The sequence below is a fragment of the Prinia subflava genome, chromosome 6 (genome assembly GCF_021018805.1).
Source record: "Prinia subflava isolate CZ2003 ecotype Zambia chromosome 6, Cam_Psub_1.2, whole genome shotgun sequence".
Lineage (NCBI taxonomy): Eukaryota > Metazoa > Chordata > Aves > Passeriformes > Cisticolidae > Prinia > Prinia subflava.
The window spans coordinates 6,496,467-6,518,874 of record NC_086252.1 but is presented as its reverse complement, the minus strand read 5'-3'; the positions used below and the strand labels follow the sequence as shown (position 1 = coordinate 6,518,874).

General features: G+C 45.4%; 1 protein-coding gene across 1 annotated transcript in view; it reads left to right on the top strand.

The window, feature by feature from the left end:
• Nucleotides 1–606: 606 nt before the first annotated feature.
• Nucleotides 607–22,408, top strand: part of TRPM8 (transient receptor potential cation channel subfamily M member 8) — a 42,164-nt gene continuing 20,362 nt past the window's right edge. The window contains exons 1-15 of the mRNA XM_063400008.1: nt 607–1,361; nt 1,723–3,072; nt 6,309–6,416; nt 6,664–6,768; nt 7,875–7,948; nt 9,377–9,533; nt 12,447–12,624; nt 12,965–13,137; nt 13,755–13,929; nt 14,859–14,926; nt 18,211–18,408; nt 19,191–19,293; nt 19,843–19,961; nt 20,626–20,916; nt 21,253–21,348. Coding sequence (XP_063256078.1) covers nt 6,405–6,416; nt 6,664–6,768; nt 7,875–7,948; nt 9,377–9,533; nt 12,447–12,624; nt 12,965–13,137; nt 13,755–13,929; nt 14,859–14,926; nt 18,211–18,408; nt 19,191–19,293; nt 19,843–19,961; nt 20,626–20,916; nt 21,253–21,348 — 1,749 coding nt within the window. The 5' untranslated portion in view covers nt 607–1,361; nt 1,723–3,072; nt 6,309–6,404. The remainder of the gene's footprint in view (nt 1,362–1,722; nt 3,073–6,308; nt 6,417–6,663; nt 6,769–7,874; nt 7,949–9,376; nt 9,534–12,446; nt 12,625–12,964; nt 13,138–13,754; nt 13,930–14,858; nt 14,927–18,210; nt 18,409–19,190; nt 19,294–19,842; nt 19,962–20,625; nt 20,917–21,252; nt 21,349–22,408) is intronic.

Below are 22,408 nucleotides of genomic sequence, written 5' to 3'. Positions count from 1 at the left end.
AAAACGTTCTTTGTGAATCTCCATGTAACGCTTTGTTTGAGCTGCTGTAATTAGTAAGCACCCTGGCTGTTCTACGACAGTGTTTGACATTTTGTTCTCTCTGGCAATCCATGGGGAGAGCTAAGATGAGGGAATGGTCATGATTAGCACTCAACAGAGTAAGTATTCGTTTTTTTGCCTATTTGATCCATCATACTTTTAACTGTTGGATTCTGTGGAGCCTAAACTTTGAAACCCCACATACAAATCTCCAGTAAGACACTGCCTTGCAACACTGGGATAATAATTACAGAATCCCAGAATGGTTTGGGTTGGAAGGGACCTTAAAGCTCATCTTGTTCCACCTTCTGCCATGGGCAGGGTCACCTTCCACTAGACCAGGTTGTTACCATGTGTGCTTAAAGCTTAGCCAAAATAACCTTGCTCCTAAAAAGAGATTTCATGGCCAGTGGTGGTGATCTCAGTGCTGTCAGCCTATGACTGTCTTCTTGGCATTAAAAATGTTGCTTGGCATGGTGAACTAAAACGAACTTAATTTTAAAAAGACATGCCCCCCATCCCCCATCCCCAAAATAAACTCTACAGCAGAGTTAATATATATTACACAGGGAGATAGTGATAGGGCAAGGGGGAAGTGGCTTTAAACTGAGAGAAGAGAGATTTAGATGAGATGATAACAAGAAATTCTTCCCTGTGAAGGTGGTGAGGCCCTGGCACAGGTTGAAGAGAGCCTGTGGCTGCCCCTGGATCCCTGGCAGTGTCCAAGACCAGGCTGGACAATGGGGCTTGGAGCAGCCTGGGACAGTGGAAGGTGTCCCTGCTATGGCAGGAAGTTGAACGGGATGGGCTTTTAGGTCCCTTTAAACTCAAACCATTGTGGGATTCCATGATATTACTTGATTGCACAGGTGCATTGTGAATTCCATAAAAAGCCCCTCCCAAGCTTTCACAGGTTCTGGGATAGAAAGTGATTTACTGCCAGCCACTGAATTAAATCTCATCGTACCTTTTTTTCTGCACAGTGGGGGCTGCAGGGCTCAAATCCCTGTAGCTCTTCAGGCACCATTTCCCCAAATCTGGTCTCTGGTTTTATACATCTTTTATTAACAAACATAAGGCTTTTTCAGATGCAGAAGAATATTTTTTCTTTACAGTGTCTTTTCACTGCTGTCAATACAATGGAAAACATTTTCTATCTATGTGAATTTCCATTTCTAGTAATCCAAGTGCTTGCTGCATTTTGATTCCTGCATGGGTAATAAGGATTCCAATCCTGAGGATTACAGCTTTTATTTTGTTCACCAGAAAGACACGGAGCTCTTTGGCCAGGATCCATAACAACACCTTTTGGTTGTTCACAGGTAACTGTCTAGTCCAAACCCAGAGTTACATAACTTCTGTGAATTGGAGAGACAGGACATGCTGTGCAGTTTGGCAAGTTCTCACTGAAATCTCTGCTGGAGTTGGCCCTGATTTTGTTGGAATACAGTAAATATTAACATATTCCTGTAGATTTGGAATACCTGTATGTGTATTCTCAGACCAAGAATGCAGGAGTGCTGGAATTGTGAATTACTGCCCATGGAGGTGCTCTTGTCTTTGGAAAATACTGATTATCTTTACCCTAAAAACTTTCAGAGAGCATTTTGGACTTATGTTTGGGATAACAAATTTCTTACTTGGGAATCGTAAAGTGGCCCCCAAAATCTGTCTCTTTTCCAGGTTTGCTCTACCTAAGAGGACCAAGCAGATGGGTTTCTTCCTCAACACTGGACTGACTTTTCAAAATGAATTATTGAGCTCTCCATTTATGTACTGAGTAGTTATTTTTCTCGAGAGTTACCAGCCAGACAAGTTTCACAGGGCAGTGATTAAGGGAATATCTGCAGGTATAAACCACAGTAAAGGTTCAGTACTTCAGAAATGTTGCTACATGCTAGTGCTAGTGCTGCTGTCCATGAAAACTCTGCTTTTGGGAAATGGGTGACAGAAAAGGCACGGGAGCTATTTGGCTCCTCCTCAGGTGTAGCTGCAAGTCCTTGATACCTGTTTTCTTTATGTTCCTTAGGAGCAATGGATCACTGGATATGTTCTATCTTTGGGGTCAACACACACTGTTTAGGGAGCTGTTAGGTGTTGCCCTATGGGGTGAAACCCCTAAGTGATAATTCATGAAAATGCAGATGTGTATATGCCAAGGTAACATGAGATTTAAGACAAATAAACCTACCTTCCATCACAGACTCTGAGACTTAAAACCCTGGATTGATTTAGGTTTGAAGGAACCCCAAAGCTCAAATTTTCCACCCCCTTCCATGGGCAGTGACCCTTCCACTATCCCAGGTTGCTCCAAGCCCCATCCAACCTGGCCTAATATTGGTCCAAACTGAGTGATCAAAAGGCAGTAGAAAGTTCTTGCTTTCTGCAAGGAAGGTGGCCTGGGAACAATTCCTCTCTCCAAGGAGTCACTGAATATCACAGCAGTAGAAACTGCTTTTACCAAGTGAAAGGCTTTAAGTCAAAGGCAGGACCAAACCAGAATACTCCATGCTAAGTGTCAAACAAAAAAAATAAGGAACTGTATCTGATTTTTGTTGAGTAAAAACACTTCTAAAATCCTGTATTGCACTCAACAGTGCTTCAACAACCTTGTAGTAAATTAGATTAATAGGTGTTGATTTTACAGCTGCTTGATTATCTTCTGCTACATTAAAATTTAATTATTTATTCCCACAAGCATTCTTTTAGTTCTGGCTTTTTACTGGTGCTGTTGGTGCCACAAACGAGCTGCGGTGTTATCTGTTGCTGCAGTCCATGGGCGGCAGGCGGGACAACATCTCTCTCAGAAATAACCTGCAGCTGCTGTTCCCTGCACCCTGCTGCAATGAAGCCTGCATTAAGAACTGGTGAATAACTCTTGCTATTCCTCACTCCTGGCCGTGATCCCTCCCTCCTTTAAAAGGAAGGCATGACACAGATAAAGGTGGGGCTTTGCCAGCTCGAGTATTTCAAAGCCTTGCTCTTGGAGTCATGATTGCAGAAGGAGTCCTGGGGCATATTCTGGAGACTTTGGTGAGTCTGTGCTGCTGATTCAATGTTGATTTTTCTATCTTTAAGAGAATATACTTTGAATTTCCTGAAATTGTGGGAGCAGGTGAAGCTGAACTTCTGCGACATCCTCTGCTGTTGATGAGGTTTCATGTAAAGCCAATGTCAGGAATTGTTAATGCAAATAAATAGTGGTTACATTTATCTGGAAGCTTCCTGGGAATGGAGCTGGTCTTGTTTTTTCAGTTGCAAGCAAGTTTCTAAAAGCCTCTTAATTTGCTTCTATAGAACTAGATTTTATTTTTCTTGTTTTAAAGTTACCTCAGACTGAAGATTTCCTTGGATATGCACCTTGAATTGCCATGGAAGTTATAGTCTTACACTTTAGAGGATTATTTTGGAGTTTATCCAATGGTTATTATCCTCAATATGTGTTGTTTTAAGAAAATTATGCTTCAACGTGTTGGCTTTTTTATATATTTAATTGGTTGGAAATGTGATAGAAAAATAATAGCTTGCCTGTTCCATGGACTACAGCTGTGTCTCATCTTTTAAAATATGTATAATTGCTGTGTTTTCTTCAACACTTACGGAGTTAACGCGTGTCGCTCCCTGGTATCAGCTAAACACTGTGCTATCAATGAGGCTTTTCAGAATTTAAAATTAAATACCAGGTTTTCGGGGGGCTTCTTTGCACTCTCGCTAACTTTTTTCAGTTTGTTTGCTGCATGTTCATTCTTATCAATTATTTACGAAAGCAGCAAGGCAAACTTGAAATCCTTTAGTGTTTGGAATTAATAATTTAATGTCCTTGTTTCCTTTTAATCTCCTCTCTGTGCAGTTATGTCCATAGTCACTTTTCTGGTGTTAAACTTTATTAGGCAAATCAACAATGAAAGTAAAACTGTCAATAAATAACTTGTGTAGATCCAGATGTAAATATAATTTCCCTCTGTGGGGCTTTTATCTTGAACTAGAGCTTTAAAACCATCTTTACGCTGAACATTAATCAATTGAAGTATTCAGAATTGCTTTCTGGATTATTAGGAAATTAGAGAATACGTCTCCCAGTGCAGAGTTTCCTGTGTCCTTAAGCCTCAGACTTCCATCCTTATCAGCTGCCAAGTTGCAGTTTCATGGGGTTTCTTGCTGCCTCTGACTGGCAAGGTGTATTTTTTATGTCTCTGATGTGTGCCAGCTCTGAGCCTCTCTGTATTTTGTGTACATCTTCCCTCTTTTCCTTAGTATCCTATTTGACAAGCCTGCCCCATCAGAGATAGCATTTTGGAATAAACGTACCCACATTATCAATTACTGTCGCTGACCAGGTTTGGGTCTCTTATTCTCTGTCAGTCAGGGTTTCCTCTTGGGTTGCTTTTGGATCACTTATGAAGAGATCACACGACAAAGGGGTTCAGAGGAAGGGGGGCTGTAGTTGTTCCTGTGGGCTGAGAATCCCAAATAGCTGTAGTGGGGCTCTGTGGAAGGTGGCTCCACCACTGCCCCGGGCAGCCCCTTCATTCTAATGCCTGACAACCCTTTCAGTGATGAACTTTTTCCCCTGGCCCAGCCTGAGCCTCCCGTGGCCCAGCCTGAGGCCGTTCCCTCTCCTCCTGTCCCTGTTCCTGGGAGCAGAGCCCAACCCCCCTGGCTGTCCCCTCTTGTCAGGGACTTGTGCAGAGCCACAGGGTCCCCCCTGAGCCTCCTTTTCTCCAGGCTGAGCCTCTTTCCAGCTCCCTCAGCCTCTCCTGGAGCTCCAGCCCCTTCCCCAGCTCTGTTCCCTGCCCTGGACACGCTCCAGCCCCTCAGTGTCCCTCTGGACAAAGGGCCCAGAGCTGGACACAGCCCTGGAGGGGCTCGAGGGCCATTGGCCTTTTGCCCTCCTGGGCTATCACCAACACTGCCAGGGCCTTTTCCAGCTTTCCAGCTGGTCTTCCCTGAGCCTGCAGTGTTCCAAGGACAGGACCTGGCCCTTGGCCTTGCTGATCCTCGGCCTACTGATCCAGGCTGTGCAGATCCCTCTGCAGAGCCTTCCTGCCCTCCAGCAGATCCACATCCCACCAGCCTGGTGTCTGCAGCTTCCTGAGGGTGCCCTCAATCCCCTCATCCAGATTGTTGGTAAAGATCAAAATTTGAAACAGGACTGGGCCCAGTACTGGGCCCTGGGGAACAGCACTGGTGACTGAATTTAACTCTGTTCTGCCCTCTCTGGGCCCAGCCTTCCAGCCATTCAGGTCCAACCTGTTTGGAGGGGGTTTTGGTTGGTTTTTTGGGGTTTTTTTTTCGTGGTTTTTTTTTTTTTCATTCCTGTATCATGCAGGAGCTGGGAAGGAGGCAGAGGGCTTTTTCCTGTGCTCTTCCATCACTTACCAATGACAGACTGACACAGATCCCTGGGCATGCTGCAGAATTTGGGGGAAGTAGCTGAGAGCTTCTGCTGTGCACAGTAAACAATACTGAGTCAATCATGCTCTGCCTCAACACAAAATATTTTTCAAAGGATTTTTCAAATAACTGTAACACATAAATATACATGTCTTTCCAGAAATTTGCCTTTTCTTACTGCTTTGGGGGCTTGCTCACATCACATTCCATCATTCTGTTTACAGTTGCAGCTTCCCACTGCCTGTGCCATTCCTACTGTGTTGAGTGCCCCAAGGAAATTTTCACACTTGCTGGTTCTTGGCTCTCAGGAGTTCTGTATTTACAGGGTGATGCTTCAGTGTTGCTGTGCCTGGGAGGGGAGCTTTGTGTTCTGTACAGTGGCAGAGTCACCCCAGAGGCAAACCCAGAGCACACAGCCAGGGAAAAGGCAGGAGAGAAAAGAGTGATGGAAGCATAAGTAGTCTCTGAGCTCCGCATGTTCACTGGCTGACAGCTTTTCTTTCAGGAAAAGGTCTTTTCCAGTATTATTTGCAGAGTAGCATGAAAGAAATTGAAACATTTGAATTAGAATAAATATGATTTTGTTCTGTGCTTTGCTGCAAGTGCAGTGATGCACCTTCAGAGACAGTGACTTCAACACAGGGATCTGCTTTAGAGAGCATTTTAAATGTGTTTGCTTCTACAGGTCACTTCCTAACTTTTGAATCCAATATCCTTTAGATCCACTTGCTCTTCAGTTTGCACGTGTCCTTGTTCCAGGAGTGGGGTCAGTGGTGGGTGCTGCTCCTGGGGTCCTGCTGGGCCAATGGCTTTAACACTGCAGTTTTTCCTCTGTGCCTGAGATGTTTCTTCTTAATAGCCCCTTTAATTTGTAGATACATTGGATTAAGGACTCTTGATGTGTATGAGCCACGTCCTGAGCTTGCTCATCGGAGACAAAAGAGTTAAAATACGGGAATTAATTGAATGGGATGGAGTATAAGGTATGTTCCTTTCTCAAAAGATGTTGACTTGGAGATCTTGTGGAGGGGGGAAGATTAAAGAAAGCCTCTTTGTGGTATAAAATAACAATTTTTTTTTTCTGAATTTTTGTTTTACATTTTAGGAATAATACCCTTCTTAATTCTTTATGCTGGATTCAAATAACCTCTTCCTTGCCTTGCTAGAGTGCAAAGTGCCCTTGCTGTTGTCTAGTGCTCCTCTATCTTCCCCTCTACAACTCTTTTCCAGGTTTCCATGGGCAGCATGAGACACCGAAGAAATGGCAACTTTGAGAGTTCCAGGCTCCTCTATTCCAGCATGTCTCGCAGCATAGACGTGGCCTGCAGCGATGCTGTGAGTACCTGGTACATGCTGGGAGGGGGCCACAGTGATGGTGAATTTGGGCAGGTCAGGAGCAGGTTGATGGATTTGTCACTTTCCCCTTTATGGAGAGATTTTCCGAACCAGTGAGCTTCAAGCACGGTGAAATTCTTAAGGGTGTATTGTGTTCCTTTTGAACCCTGTAGCTCTTTATTGTGCTTTCTTCATCACTTCTGGTTTTAAACCTTTATCCACGTTGCAGAAAGAGACTAATTTGTATGTATAAAGACTCCAAGCTCTTCTCGAAGCTTGTTGGCCAAGGCATCCAACATATATTTATGTTAAACATCCTTCTATGCCTGAAGGATTCGGTGATTCCAGCAATTGTGTGGCAGATTGTCTGCTCCTGGTGGGTTTGCAGAAGGCCTTAATGGCCGATTCTTAGGACTTCAGCAAGTTCTTCCCCATCCTTTTATTTTTTTGATCTTGCACGGTTGTGACTTTTACTGGTTGAATGCGTTCCCTTCCATTTTCCTTGTTTTGGTTGTAATGCTTGTAATGTTTTTTTCTGCTTGGGATAACTTCTACTGCTGTTTAAGCACAAGTGTTGTGTCAAACGGGTAAACTGAACTATGGCTCCGTGTCTTCCCTTTATGTCCCAAGTGAAATCTTGCCTTGCAAATCTAAGATGTAAAGATTAAAAGCAAACAAAACACCCCCAACACTTTTATCAGCAAGTGAGAATTTCTCTTTGCTTTCTTGGCTTGCAGAGGCAGAGATTAGGGATGAATTTGCATTCCCCGAGTGTGAAAGCTTCTCCGGGGAGTTTCAAGGTTAATAGGAGAGTTAATGGTTAAAGAAGCTGGAGAGACTTTGCGTTCCACTGAGCTCCCATAAAGGAGGACTTGAAGTTGTTCTGGAGTCCTGCTGGGGTCTTTGTGCGTTGAATTAAAACAGCCCCTACCCTAAGAACCTTACTGTCCTCTCTTTTTTTAACCATTATTTCTTTTAACCATCGCGAAGAATGTTTGCCATAGTGTTTTAAGCAGTATCTTTGTGTTCACTCTGACTGTGCTGTTACTAAAGTCTCTTCCGTTTTGTGAGTTACCAGAAATAAACTTTTAAAAATTATTTTCCAGGATTTGGCCAACTTCATCCAAGAAAACTTTAAGAAGAGAGAATGTGTCTTTTTTACAAAAGACACCAAGTCAATGTAAGGAGATACTTTTCTCTTGTTTTGCAAGAACAGGGGGCTGGTATGAGGGTATTTCTGTCTGCAAAGGCAGGGAATGAGTGAAGTTCTGGGGTTTTTGTTCAGACTCTGGATCTACCAGTGCAATTGCACCTCGGTCCACTTGTTTGAGTTACTCCACAAATAACTTGATGCAAAACTAGGGATCTGATCTTCCAGCAGCTCCATCACAGGGTTTAATATCAAATTCCCTATTTGAAGCATAATTGGGGCAATATATAGGTGCTTTGAAGGATGCAGCACTGGTAGTATGACAAGGTATGTGTCAGAGGTTTGCATAATTTAAATTTTCCTTTTAAACCCAAATTACAAATTTCATGCACAAACCTCATGCAGGCACTAGGTTTTGCTCGGGCTGATGTTTTCTTAAGACAGGATATTAAACTGGCTCCATTTTCAGGCAAAGGTACCAGTGCTAGTTCAAGGACCATAATGTTGCTTTATGGGTTTGGGGTTTGGTTTTTTTTGTCTCAGGAGAAAAGTGATCAAACTAATATAGCTGCAGAAATCCTAATATTGAGCTCTGAGGGCTCTCTGACACCACTCTTCTCTCAAGCTGAGAGGAAAAATGCTTCAGAGAGAGGGAGGAAAATTAGTCTCATTTCAGAAAGTCTCACTTAGGGTCCTCCTCTGCCACCAAAAATGGGATGTCTGGCAAGGCACCAACAAAGGATGGAGGAGCTGGTTCTCATCAGCTGCTCTTCCTGCAAGCCCTCCGGGAGAGGACTGCAGAACTTGTTGGGTTATTTTTGTCTAGATATTTTTAAGGTAAACTCTGCAAGGTACAGCAGAGTAGAAGACACCTTTCTAAAGGAGACAAGCAATTAATTACCCCTTCTCCATGTCCTCTGAGGAAATGGGAATGTGGGCTATGGAGAGGACCTTTAAAATCAAGTCAGCCCAGCACCTCCACTAAAGCATGTCCTCAAATGCCACATCCATGTGATTTTGGAATACTTCTAGGGATGGTGACTCCACCATGGCCCTGGGCAGCCTATACCAATGCCTGACAGCCCCTCCAATCAAGTTTTTTTTCCCCTAAAATCCAATCTGAACCTCCCCTGGCACAACTTGAGGCCTTTTCCTCTTGTACCGGGGAGAGGAGATGCAGTGAACTTGTTCTTTGTGGTTAAGAGCACGAAAGGGGAAGAAACCCCTCAGCACAGCCTGGTTCCTGAGCTGTGTTCCACTTTCCAGTGCTGGGCAGAAGCAAGTTATGGGGGAGAGGAAGCAGGATCAGGTGCTGCTCTGCTCTGTCAGGTGGCAAATCCCAGTAGAGTCCCACACACAACTGGTTCTGTAGCTCCACCTGCTGTTTTCCTTGCTGCCAGAGCTCAGTCTGTGCTCAGGATTCCTCAGGGCTCTCGTGTCTGTTCACTCTTCTTCCAGGGGTAACTTCTGTAAATGTGGATACCCTGAAAATCAGCACATCGAGGGCACCCAGGTCAACACCACTGAAAAATGGAACTACAAGAAGCACACAAAGGAGCTTCCTACTGACGCCTTTGGGGACATTCAGTTTGAAAACTTGGGAAAAAAAGGAAAGGTAAGTGGAAATATTAAGGGTATTCTTGAGTCCCCTATTGAGTACCAGTGGGAGCTCCTCAAAAGCAGGGAAGGTGAAATGGATTTTATTCTAATGGCAGGAGATAGGCTACAAGGGACACAAGCTTCTTTCTCAAGCCCTGACAATAGGTAACAAAGGATAATTCCTTCTGTGCTACTTGTTGGTTAGGCTGGTGACGGGAGTGAAAAGAGATTTTCTCTTTCCAGGCATGGCAGGAGAATGAGTGAATGAGGGTGCTAAGCAAGAATTATTTTATACTCACGTGGAACAGCTTGTTCAGGCTTATAAACAGTTGAGTATTTCCCAGGGGTGGAGGGTTCTGGAGGGATGTAAGATATCTGTGGAACTTCCAATTTTTATTCCATTTGCTGGGTTTTTCCCTTGGATCTTTGCTTGGAGTGGGGATAGTAGAGGTGTGGGAAGAAGAAAATAGCTGCTGTTGCTGTTTCTGGTGATTTTTACTGATGCTTGTGAGGAGTCACATGTGTCTGAGCTCATCTACCTCCTCTAAATGGCTGATATTTAACACCAGTGCAGGTTGCTTGGGACAATCAAAATAAATGAGGAAAATCAGAACCTGCTATGCAAATTAATTTGGTTTGGTTCATGCAAAGTAGCAGAAATAAGAGGCATTTCAGTGGGAAATGAGACCGAAGGTTTCAAGTCACGGTTAAACAGATCCATGTAGTTCACATATTTTTGGTAGGCACATTTCAGCTTTGTACTACTGTGTTGTAAGCTGCTGTGTGACTGTACTGGAACAAAAAGTGCTTTGCTCTGTTGTAATATTTCAGACTTCTCAAAGGCTAAGTGTCCTTTCCTTAGGTTGTGTCTTCCCCACTCCCAACCTTGGAAATCAGTTCATGTGCCCTCAGTTGTTTCATGTGGACTCTCAAGGCCACTGTGCAGGTTTCAGAGCATACTTTGTTCAAACACTGCATATAAGTCTCTGTGTATGGAACAAAGTATGCTCCTCATCCCATTGGAACGTTGGCTGGAATCACATCTCAATTCCCCGTTCTCATTCCCTACACAGCAAGGCACCTGCTGCTCCTGAAGATTGCCAAGTATTTTCTGTTGATGTGCAGCAGAGAAGTGACCTAAGAATTGCTGTCAATTATCAGTGAGGGATGGGAGGTTTTATACCCTGCATTGTGCTTTGTAGGACAGATGAGTCCTAAAAAATTCTGAGCAGAAATGAGATGTGAACAGAGACCTATAAAGAGGTTTAAGGACAGGCTGGGAGAGCTGGGGGTGCTTAAACCTGGAGAGGAGAAGGCTCCAGGGAGATCTTCCAATGTCTAAAGGGCCTCCAGGAGAGCTGGAGAGGGTCTTGGGCCACGGGATGGAGTGACAGGACAAGAGGAAGTGGCTTCCCACTGCCAGAGGGCAGGGTTAGATGGGATATTGGGAAGGAATTCTCCCCTGGGAGGGTGGAGAGGCCCTGGCACAGGGTGCCTGGAGAAGCTGTAGCTGCCCCTGGATCCTGGGAAGTGTCCCAGACCAGGCTGAATGAGGCTTGGAGCAGCCTGCGATAGCGGAAGGTGCTCATGGCAGAGATGGGACCAAATGACGTTTAAGCTCCCTTCCAGCCCAAACCACTCTGGGATTCTATAAAATCTCACCCTCTCTAAGCCCAGCCTTTGAGCTCTTCGTTTCTGCTGTGCTGCTCAGACCCCATAACATCCATGAGCATCACAGTCTCTGCATTTAAAGTTTTGGGAGCCCAAAGCCCAAAATCACGGCCATGGTCACTCCCTGAAAAATCACTCCCTGAGTGATGGCCACGGTCTGGGAGCAGCATCCAGCAGTACCAGGAGATGGCACCATTGCACTGCGGAGGAGGGAGGTGCTGAGCCGAGGCGTTCACCCGCTGCAGTTTTGTCTGAGCTGACAGGTTTGCTGTGGGCACGGCTGACCGGGTAATTTTACCGGTAGCTCCCCCCTCTCCTCCAGAGGATCCTCTCCAGAAGAACTTCATGTGGCTGAAGCTTCTTAGGCCAGAAGCTGTGGGAGTCCCTTAGCTCTCCTGTGTAGCTGCTGGAGCCTGCTCAGCATCCTCTGTGATTTCCTAAATGCTTTAACTCCTTCTGGGAACCTATCCTGGAACACATGAATGTTTTTATTTAAGTTCAGTTTCTCTTAGGTGGAGACATTTCCTCCTCAAAGTAATCCTTTCATTTTGCTCTCCTGCAAATTCTGGGCAATTGATACAAAATCCTCTATGATTCGGGTCCAAGCTATTCCTTTTCATCTCCTGATTTGGCTTGTGCAGCCATGAATGTCTTCCAAAAGTGATGAAACTGTTAAGAGGCTTTTGAATAGCAAAGCAAGACAAGGCCAGAGAAGCTTTTACATAGATGGAGACATGGTGAGTCCACCTGAAGCCAGTTTATCTCTCTTACGTGCTTCTTGGCATCTTTGTAGAGTGTTCAAGCTTTACTACAAACTGGATGCATTTGTTTTGTATTATACTTGAAGCACTGGAGTGGATATTTGTTGTGACAGGGACACCATTCACATGGAGCCTGGAATTTATTTGAGTAGTGTAATCAAAATAGAGCTGTCATTATTAGTAGTTCACTTGCAACAATGATGCTGCCACTGATTCATAATCTAAACTTTAAATAGCACTGTTGGAGTTAGTTGCTATAGTGGTGGTGTGTTCATCTTTGCAGAGTGAAGCTCAAGGTCACTCCTCTTGCCTTCTCTAGGGGAAGGATAAAGGTGCTTCAGAGGAAGAAAGAAGGATTTCATCATCACCTTGCCTTTTGTCTCCTGGCTGTTGGAGTGAGGCTGTACAGCAGAGAAGAAAATGCAGTCCCTAGGTTGTTCCCAGCAGTCTCAATTTACCTCTTGCTGTATTTGTTCTCCTGTTTTCTCTCCCCCAAGTACATCCGCCTGTCGTGTGACACGGACTCAGAGACCCTCTACGATCTCATGACCCAGCACTGGCACCTGAAGACGCCAAACCTCGTCATCTCCGTCACCGGCGGCGCCAAGAACTTCGCGCTCAAGCCCCGCATGCGCAAGATATTCAGCAGGCTGATCTACATCGCCCAGTCCAAGGGTAAACACCTGCTTCTGTGCCTCTGTTACTTTACTGCTGCACAACTGGGGTGCAGAGGTAGCAGCTCAAAGGGTCCCTGGGGAAGCAGAGTGTTCACTTTGCTTCTGCTTGGCTGCTGCACTTGAGACACGTGTGACATTAATGGTTTGGATGTAGCAGGATTGGGATTTAGTCAGGGGATGCCTGTGGTAATGTAAGGTGAGTTGTATAGCATTTTTTTTTGTGCTTAATTGAAGAATAAACCCCCCCAGGTCACAAAAGGGGTTTGGGTTATGTCTTCAATGCCGTGGGAGGGTGGGTGTTTGGCTGTGTTCCCCCAGGTGACTGGGTGTTGTTCCAGGCGCCTGGATTTTCACTGGGGGAACGCACTACGGGCTGATGAAGTACATTGGGGAGGTGGTCAGGGACAACACCATCAGCCGCAGCTCCGAGGAGAACGTGGTGGCCATCGGCATCGCGGCCTGGGGCATGATCTCCAACCGGGAACCCCTCATCCGCACGGCCGACAGCGACGTAAGGAACACAGGGTCGTGGAATCATTAATGAGGTTCAAGGTTGAACACCTTGGATTTCTAAGATCACCAGGTGCAGCTGTCAGCCCAGCACTACCACCACATTCGCCATTAAACCACGTCCTCAAGTGCTACACGGATGGGTTGGTAGGGAAAGAAGGAGGAGGCTCGGCCTCAAAACGTTGGGAGCTCTTCCCACAACAGGAGGAAAGTAAAAAATTCTCATGCCCAAGTTAGTCACACACATCAGGCCTGCTGAGGAGGATTTCAGCTGTGCCAGATTTTGGCATGTCTCTGTGGGAGTTCAGCTGCTCTAACTCCATGTCCAGCATTGCTTTGGGGAGTAACCTCTCCCATGGTTAGTCTAGCTCTGAAATCCCCGTGCACTCCCCCACAGTAGGGATTCCCATGAGCTAAGGCACGTGGTACCTGCTGCAGCTGCTGTTTAAGATCTTCATTGACACTGCCATCCTGCCTGTCACATGCAGTGGGGTATCCCCCCATGCCTCTTGTCCACTAAGCGTGATGGAACACATCTAAAAAATTGTCCCGACGCATAAATGGGGTGGGTGTGTCTTGTCCTTGAATCTCTGTCAAACGCTGTTTCGGTGCCCCTAGGGGAGCTACCTGGCCCACTACATCATGGATGACCTGAAGAGAGACCCCCTGTACTGCCTGGATAACAACCACACCCATCTCCTGCTGGTTGATAACGGCACCCACGGGCACCCCACGGTCGAGGCCAAAGTGCGGACTCAGCTGGAGAAGTACATTTCAGAGCGGGTCATCCCAGGTATCCTCCTCCTCGTGTCTGTGCATGCTTTGGGCTGATCCACAGTGGTTTTCCTGGAATAAGAAAGTAGTGGCAGCATTCTGTGGTTGCTGAGCTGGAAGGGATCTGCGTGTTGACTGCAATGGAGCTCTGTCAGGAGTGACTGCCTTCTGCAGAGCAACACCTTCCCTCATCTTCCCTTCTGTATGTCCTTTGTGTCACAGCAAATGCTTCATTTTAGCCATTTTAGCCTTCCCTCCCTCACTCTTGGAAGCTGAACCTTCTCTATACACCTCACATGTGACTGAATTCCAGGTAGCTGGAGCACAGTTTCACAGGAGCTGAAATTATGCTTTTTCCAAAATATTTATTTATGAGGGTGATTGAGCTGCATGCAGCCTGCTGTTTAATAATTTCTCTTTCACCCACTTCTTTACCAAAGCGAAAAAAAGAAATCACAAGCCTTAGCAGCAAATTCTTTAAAAGCTTTTGGGCATGTTGTTGTTTGGGTTTAGATGAATGTCTCTCAAACACTAGCTCCTAGAGTTACAGAATTCTTACCTTTCTTTTACGATCGAAAATGTCAACTCAGAGGCTCTCTGCCTTGGGTTTGTGATAAGAACCTTTCTCTGAGACTCAAAATGGTCAAAGGAGCGGGTAATACAATAAAATTCCATTCCAAGGACTTCCAAGATAGCAAAAATTAGGATTTCTAGATAGGAAAAGCTTCTGTTGGAGAAGGGTGTCTGAAGTCAACTATGCAGAATGCTGGGCAAAACTAAGTTTTTGTTAAAAACAGCTGTTAGCCATTCTGGCAAAGTCAACAGCAAACTAGTATTTGCATGAATGGCTTGGAAATTCTTTCACTGAACAACTTATTTTTCCTGAGTACAAACTGCATTAATTGATTTGATCTTTTCTCTTCTTTTTTCTTTTGGTATATTTTACAGAATCTAATTACGGTGGGAAGATCCCAATTGTGTGTTTTGCCCAAGGTGGTGGGAAGGAGACTTTGAAAGTAAGTTTATTTCTTTTGTTTCCAGGAATGGCAACAGGGATATTGCTGTAATATTGAACACTGATTACTCCAAAAGAGACTTGATGAAGTAGACAGTGCTATTATTTACAGAAATTTGCCTAGCACTTGCTACAGAAGGACCTTTTTTGCAATTTAAGCTTATGAAGTTTGTTCCTGTTAAAATTTCTGTGCAAAGTTTCTGCCTTGGGCTGACATCCTGGAAAAGTATTGGCTGGGACAGTTCGGTTGTCTCAGTTTTTCCACATCACAGAATGTGAAGGGACATTAAAGACCACCTAGTTCCATCCCCTGCCATGGTCAGGGACACCTTTCACTATCCCAGGTTGCTCCAAGTCCTGTCCAGCCCAGCCTTGAACGTGTCCAGGGATCCAGGGGCAGCCACAGCTTCTCTGGGCATCCTGTGCCAGGACCTCAGCACCATCACAGTCAATCATTTCCTCCTAATGTAAATACAAATTCCTCCTCTTGTAGTTTAGAACCATACCCCCTTGTCCCATCACTATCTGCCCATGTAAAAAGTTGCTCTCCCTGTTTCTTATAAGCCCCTTTAAGTACTGAAAGGCCACCTTTTAAATCTAGTTTAGCTCTAGACCTGGTTTAAATCTTGGCAGCTGAGTAGGGCAGGGGGGCTCTGCTGACCCTAGACCCTTCTAAGCCTACACAGGGAAGGACCAGACATCATCTTCAAACAGATGACAGGCAGGAGGATGAACAGAACAAAGAAGTTTCTTAAAACAGGATGTCTAAGTGACACTGAGGGAAGGGAGAAAGGGAGATGACTTCTAAATCTCTCTCAGGGTTAAAAACCAGGGTTGTTACTTGCCCATTCCCCTTGCCAGAGTGAAGATGAGTGACCTGAGGGAGCAAAGGGACCTGACCCAGGGTTTTCAGAGTGAAGAGACGTGGAATCAGGCTGTGTGGGGAGGGAACAGTAACAGTGAGGACAAGCTCTGACCAGCTACAGGAAGAGCTGATTTAGCCTGTACTAAAGAGCTGGGAAAGGGGCTGGATTTTGCAAGAGAGTAGGATGCAGCAAAAATAAAGTTGAAGCAGCATGATATTTATGATTATTTTGTTTGTAGCTGTTACCTTGATACTTCCTGTTCTGACCAGAGCTGTTCTGTTACTGTCGAGGTTAATCAAACTGCTTGGCTTGTCAGGAGGATAAACAACGTGATTTCAAAGCATGTTCTCTGCTACCACTTCCTTGCTGGTGTTAATCAGTTGGTCTGAACCAGTATGTGAAATTCCAGACCATTACCCCAGCCTCGCTGTATATTTCCTGTGAGTTTGGTTCCATTCACATGACGAATTTTATCTTTGCCCAGTGGTAGATGATTACAGATGCAGTGTTGACCAGAGGTCCTGAGATGAAGTGAAGCATCCATTCAGGTTTGAGAGGAAAGCTGTGCTCAAAGGGTTGTGTTGAATATGTCCATTTCCTTTTAGCTCCAAATTGCTGATGTTTGAGAAAGGATCTGGCCATCACTGAAGGAGCTGACTGACTACCAGGTGCTGTAGCTGTGCAGACTTGGTTGAACACTTTGTTGGAGACACTTCAAACCTACTGGTGAACAGTGATACATAACAGACTTAGTAGCTGCCTAAGCAGAATGAGTAAAAGCCTTGTTAAATCAAATGCATAATTCCTGGCAAGAGGTTCCTCTGGGAAGAACCTGGATGATGGTTCAGTTAAGGGTTCATGCCGCTCTCTTGGCTATTTTATAGGATCATGATAACACTGAAGTTATCAGGAGGTTGGAAAAGACCTCTAAGATCCCAAAGTCCAGTGATCAACATACACCATTATGTTTACCACTGAACCGTGTCCTCAGGTGCTGCATCCACGCATTTTTTGAACACTTCAGGGATGATGACTTCCTTAAGCAGCCTGTTCCTGTCCTTGACAACCCTTTCAGTGAAGAATTTTTTGTGGTATCCAACCTAAACTTCTCCTGGTGCAACTTGGGGCTGGTTTATGTCATGCTGAGTTTTTATTTCTCAGTGTTGTAAGTGCACTGAGATATCTGTGCCTGCCCTCTTGCTCATCTGTAGGTGAAACCTTTTCTCAAGGAGTAAATTGAGTCTCTGACCAGCCCAAATGACTCAGCAGTCCATGGTGTGGATGTCTGTCCTTGCCATGCCTTGGTCTTAGCACTGCTGGCCAGGAAAGGCTCCCTCTTTTTCAGCTTCTGTGACAGGTGCATGATGACAAGAATCAGCATTAGCAAGGGAGAAGTAAAACTGTTCCAGGCTTCTGTTTTAAATTCCCTGTGATGTAAAACATGCACTTTAGCTGAACCCGTCTTCAGAAAACCACTTTCATCTAGCTGATAAGAAAAGCCTCCTTGCCTTTGTCAGAGACCTGCTCTCCAGTTGACAGAAGGAATGTGCAGTAATGATTTTGATGACTCCAAGTTGATTATTTTTGTTCTCAAGAAACTCTGTTAGCTAATAGATGTTCTGTCTTTCCAGTGCTTGGTGATAACTTGCATCAACTTCCTTTGTACCATTTGCTGGCAGCCAGCTTATGCTGTGACTCTGTTCTCAGCGTAGTGATGCAAATGAAATCAGTCTCTCCTACTGTGGTCTTTGCACCAGGAGGGTCAATGGTCCTTCCAGCATGAGTTCAGCAGATTTTTGTCTTGCTATTAATCCACATATGATGTTGCTGTGTCAGAAATCATGTAAGTGGCTACTTGGAGACTTTTAGTAACTTTAGATTTTGATGTTCATGTGATACTATAGAAGTGATCTCTCAGTAAAACACTGATACTTCTGCCTCCAGCAAATAAATCCAGAACCCTTGGTCTCAGCTGAGCAATGCTGTGCCATAAACCAGCTGTGACTGTAGCTGAGCAGCACTGTTGTGTGACCTGAATGCCATTTCTACTTGGCAATTATCCTGATCTGCTGATCCACTCTAAAACGGGGCAGTCTGGTCTTGTGGAAGGTGTCCCTGCCCATGTCAGGGGGGAACAAGATGTGCTTTGAGGTCCCTCCCAACACAAATTGTTCTGTGAGTCTATGAAAATTTGGCAGATGGTGATTTCTGACCCTCAGTCTCTGTGAGGCTCTCCACAGCCTTCTCTGATTAGATGGATGATGCCTTAAAGAGTTGTCACTGATAATGTATGAGTGGATAATAATAAAAATAATGCTGTGGACCGTGGATTTCTTTTGTTTCTAGGCTTCCTTACTCAATAGCAAGGCTCTAGTGAGAGTCATGCTTCAAGTGCTCCTCTCTCCCTCTGTCTCCTTAGTCCATCAACGTGGCCATCAAGAGCAAGATTCCCTGTGTGGTGGTGGAAGGCTCTGGGCGCATTGCTGATGTCATTGCCAGCCTGGTGGAGGCTGAAGGCACCCTTGCTTCCTCCTGTGTCAAGGAGAGCCTGCTCAAGTTCCTGCCTCGCACCATTTCCAGGCTCTCAGAAGAGGAGACTGAGAGCTGGATCAAGTGGGTGAGTGTGGGGTGCTGTGGGAGGAGGGGAGAGGGAGCAGCTGGTGACTTCCAAGTCAAGGGTGTTGCTATCTGGTGATACCTATGGGGTGTGCTGGGCTCCTTGTCATGTTATACCTGTGCAGATTTAAAAAAGGAGAATTCTGAATCTCCAGGGATCGGAACAAAAGCATTAGGTGGGCTGCAATCGAGTCAGCACATGTCTGCTCACAGGAAAGCCGAGAAGGTTCTAGAAGGATCTCTTCCCTGTGAAGCGTGGAGCTGCTGAAGGCAGTGTTCCCTGTCTGGCCACACCTCACAGCTTCTGCTGAGCTCTTTTGGAGTGTACATAGTTGTCTTCTATGAGTTAAAACAAAATAAACTCTACAAAGCTGCATTATATGAGAAATTATCTGGTCTTAACAAAGCACAAGGAGGTAGAGACTGTTCTCGAACAAACGAAACTGCTCGACATAAGTTGAATATCAGCTGTCACAACCTTTTCTACTTTAAGAGTCGCTTCTAATTACTGAGATTCTATCTTCTTGTTAAAGATGATCTGCATAGGGGACTCACAGTTATTTGCTGTATGTTCAGAGGATAATTAATGTTGTCCTTCGGTGACTTTTAAATCAAACTCATTATCTACTTGTATTTGGGCTTGTTTAAATTTGTTAAAACCCAAGACAGATGAGAAGCAGCTTTGCTACAATGCGGTGGCAAATTTCTTTTTAAAAGGATCTAGGAAATCTGCTACTAAACAGCCTTGATAGCTTTGAAACAGAACATTTCAATTTTTTGTAGATCAAAGAAGTCCTTGAGAGCCCTCATTTACTGACAGTGATCAAAATAGAACAAGCTGGAGATGAAATTGTGAGCAATGCCATTTCCTTTGCCCTGTACAAAGGCAAGTAATTGTTTTTCTGGGTTTGTTGGGGGATTTAATAATAAATGGAAAAGGGATGGCTGTTTATTCTCTAGGACAGGTTTCCTTAGAGCAGTGCCATCTCCCTGGAGCTAAGCTCCTGCCACAGTGTGGAGCCTGCCTTCCTCTGAAGGGGTGTGGGCAGGCTAGAGCAGCAATATAGGATTCTCAGTGTGGGCAAGATCCAAACCAGGGAATTGAGAAGGCATTTTGGAGAGCCTTGGGGATGCTGATAGGGAGGGCCCCATTGGGAATTCTGCAGAATCTCTCTTCTGTAGAGGGTGCAGGACTCTGAGCAGCCTGAAGGAAGTGTTGTGCTGATCTTGGTTGTGAGGTGTTCTGGCAGCTCCTTTGTGGCCTGTCTTGGACCAGAAATACATCCCTGAAGCTCCATCAGCCTCCAGCCCCCAGTTGGGAAGATGTGCATGAGTCTGGGGAAAGCCACTTGGAAGGAGTATTGTTCTGGTAGGGTGACAAGGAGAGATGATAAACATGCCTGGTCTTTACCCAGAGATTGTTCCTCATCTGCAGCTTTCAGCACCAACGAGCACGACAGGGATAACTGGAACGGGCAGCTCAAGCTGCTCCTGGAGTGGAACCAGCTGGACCTGGCCAGTGATGAGATCTTCACCAATGACCGAAACTGGGAGGTACAGCCCCCTTCTGAGTGAGTGCAGGGAGCTGTGGGGAGGGACCCATCCCAACAGGAAGCACTGCCTCAGCTCCTCAGCCTCTGTGTTAAGAGCACTCCATTGCTCCTGCGCTGACTGTCACATTCCATTCTGCCTGGAGGAGGTCAGACCTCCTTGGGAGCTGCTGCTTCCTCACAAGGGGCAGCTCCCATCTCTCCTGTGACAGGGATAGGACCCCAGGGAACTGCTGGAGCTGTGTCAGGGCAGGGTCAGGCTGGAGATCAGGGAAGGGATCTTCCCCTACAGAGGGTTGGGTGCTGCCCAGGCTCCCCAGGGAATGGGCACATTCCCGACCCTGCCAGAACTCCAGGAGCATTTGAACAACACTCTCAAGGATGCACAGGGTGTGATTGTTGGGGTGTCTGTGCAGGGCCTGGGCTTGGACTCCATGATCCTTGTGGGTCCTTTCCAACTCAGGATAGTCCATAAAGCCATGATCTGTCATTCCAGGATGATCAGTGGTTGGAAAGGTGATCTGCCCATGGGCCATCCATCCAAGGCAATTGTGTATAGAAAAAACCCTGATTCTGATGCAAATGTGACAGTGACTGTGTGTCATGCCTTAGATAAGATTTACATGTCTCATGGGATCCCTAATGTTTACTTTTCTGTTTCTTCCTAGTCTGCTGACCTACAGGATGTGATGTTCACAGCCCTGGTGAAAGACAGGCCCAAATTTGTCCGGCTCTTCCTGGAAAACGGCTTGAACCTGCGGAAGTTCCTCACCACAGAGGTCCTGAGGGAGCTGTACACCAACAACTTCAGCAGCCTGGTATTCAAGAACCTGCAGATAGCCAAGAACTCCTACAACGACGCCCTCCTCACTTTCGTGTGGAAGATGGTGGAGGATTTCCGGAGAGGTCTCAAAAGAGATTACAAGAACAGCAAGGATGAGATGGAGATACAGCTTTCAGTGAGTGATGAGCAGTTTGATCCTGTTGTGAATGAGGTTATTTGGACTGCAGTGGTTAAAGCAGGAAGCGCCTTTTACACAAATATTCTTTATTGCCAGCTTCAGGAAAAACAGGGAGGCTGATTCTTCCTTGTCAAATACAAGGCTTTGATAGAAATATCAAATATAACCTAACCCACAGTAGTGTGTGACAACTGGCAGAGAGCTGAGAGAAGGGATTGGTGGGGGGTGGCTGTGAAAGGAAGGAAATACTAAAACAGGAGAGTCCAGGTTCAGATTTGTTCCAGTTGAAAACATTTGGTGAGCTTAGGTCTGAGTTCTTGCTCTCTCTTTCAGGAGGAGTGTCCTATCACAAGGCACCCGTTGCAAGCTCTCTTTATTTGGTCAGTTCTTCAGAACAAGAAAGAGTTGTCCAAAGTCATTTGGGAGCAAGTAAGTTGAGTTCTTTATTCCTCTTTGCAGGCAGTGCAGTGGGGTTCTATGTCTTTGATTTATTTGCCTTCAAAGGTTCTGCATTATCTTAGTTTGGAAAGACAGGTGTCTGCTAGGGAAAACTGGAGTTTCCCTTGGAATGGAGAATGTAAAACCCTCTCCCTCCAAATTACTATAATTTTACAATTAGGAGCTTTCAGGCAAAAGTATAGGAATAACAGTCCTTTACTAGGAATATTAAAAATGCAAATGTAATAATACAAAAAACAAGCAAGCAAACAAACCAAAGTCCTAGAAAATCCTGACAGAGTCAGAGATACAACCTGACACCCTGTTTGGGGTGTTGGAAGCAGTGCAAATAAATCCTCCTGGAGTGACAGATGGGGTTCTGTTGGAGCAGAGGTGATCCTGTAGACAGGATTCAGTGGTGGTGAGATGAGTCCAGTCTTCCTCTGGGAATCCAGTGGAAAAAGGGAAGTTTGGGATCCCTGTGTCCCCATTTTTATCTGGGTAGGGAATGGTTGGCTCCTCCCCACTGGGTGGAGCATCTCCCAATGGGATGATGTACTGGGTCAGTCACTGGTGAGCCTCAATGTCCCATTAACAGAAGATATTCCCAGAGGGTGGGCAGTGGTGGACAAGATCAGAAACACTGCCCCACCTGGTTTTAACAGATGATCTTTTATCAGAAGGCATCCACCCTCCTACCCCTGGGGTTACAAGAGATAAAGGAAAAAGAAACCATCCCCCAACTGCTTTCTACAGATGAAATAGAATACACTTTTTTTTTGGTTACATAACCCAAGACACATATCCAACTTCAAACACAAGAGATAATTGCTAGATGACTCTCAGTAGGTTTTATATTGCCCATTTTGTGTCTGGGTGTGGACTTTATACTTTCATTTCCTAAGGCTATGTGTGAGGCAGCAGTCCACATCCATTGTATGTTGTCATCTGTGCTCAAGCTGGGATGCCAAGTTCCCACCCATTCCACAGCACAGATGGGTTCTGATTCCAGGTATAGATTGAAATCAAATTTCTAATTTGGATTAGACAG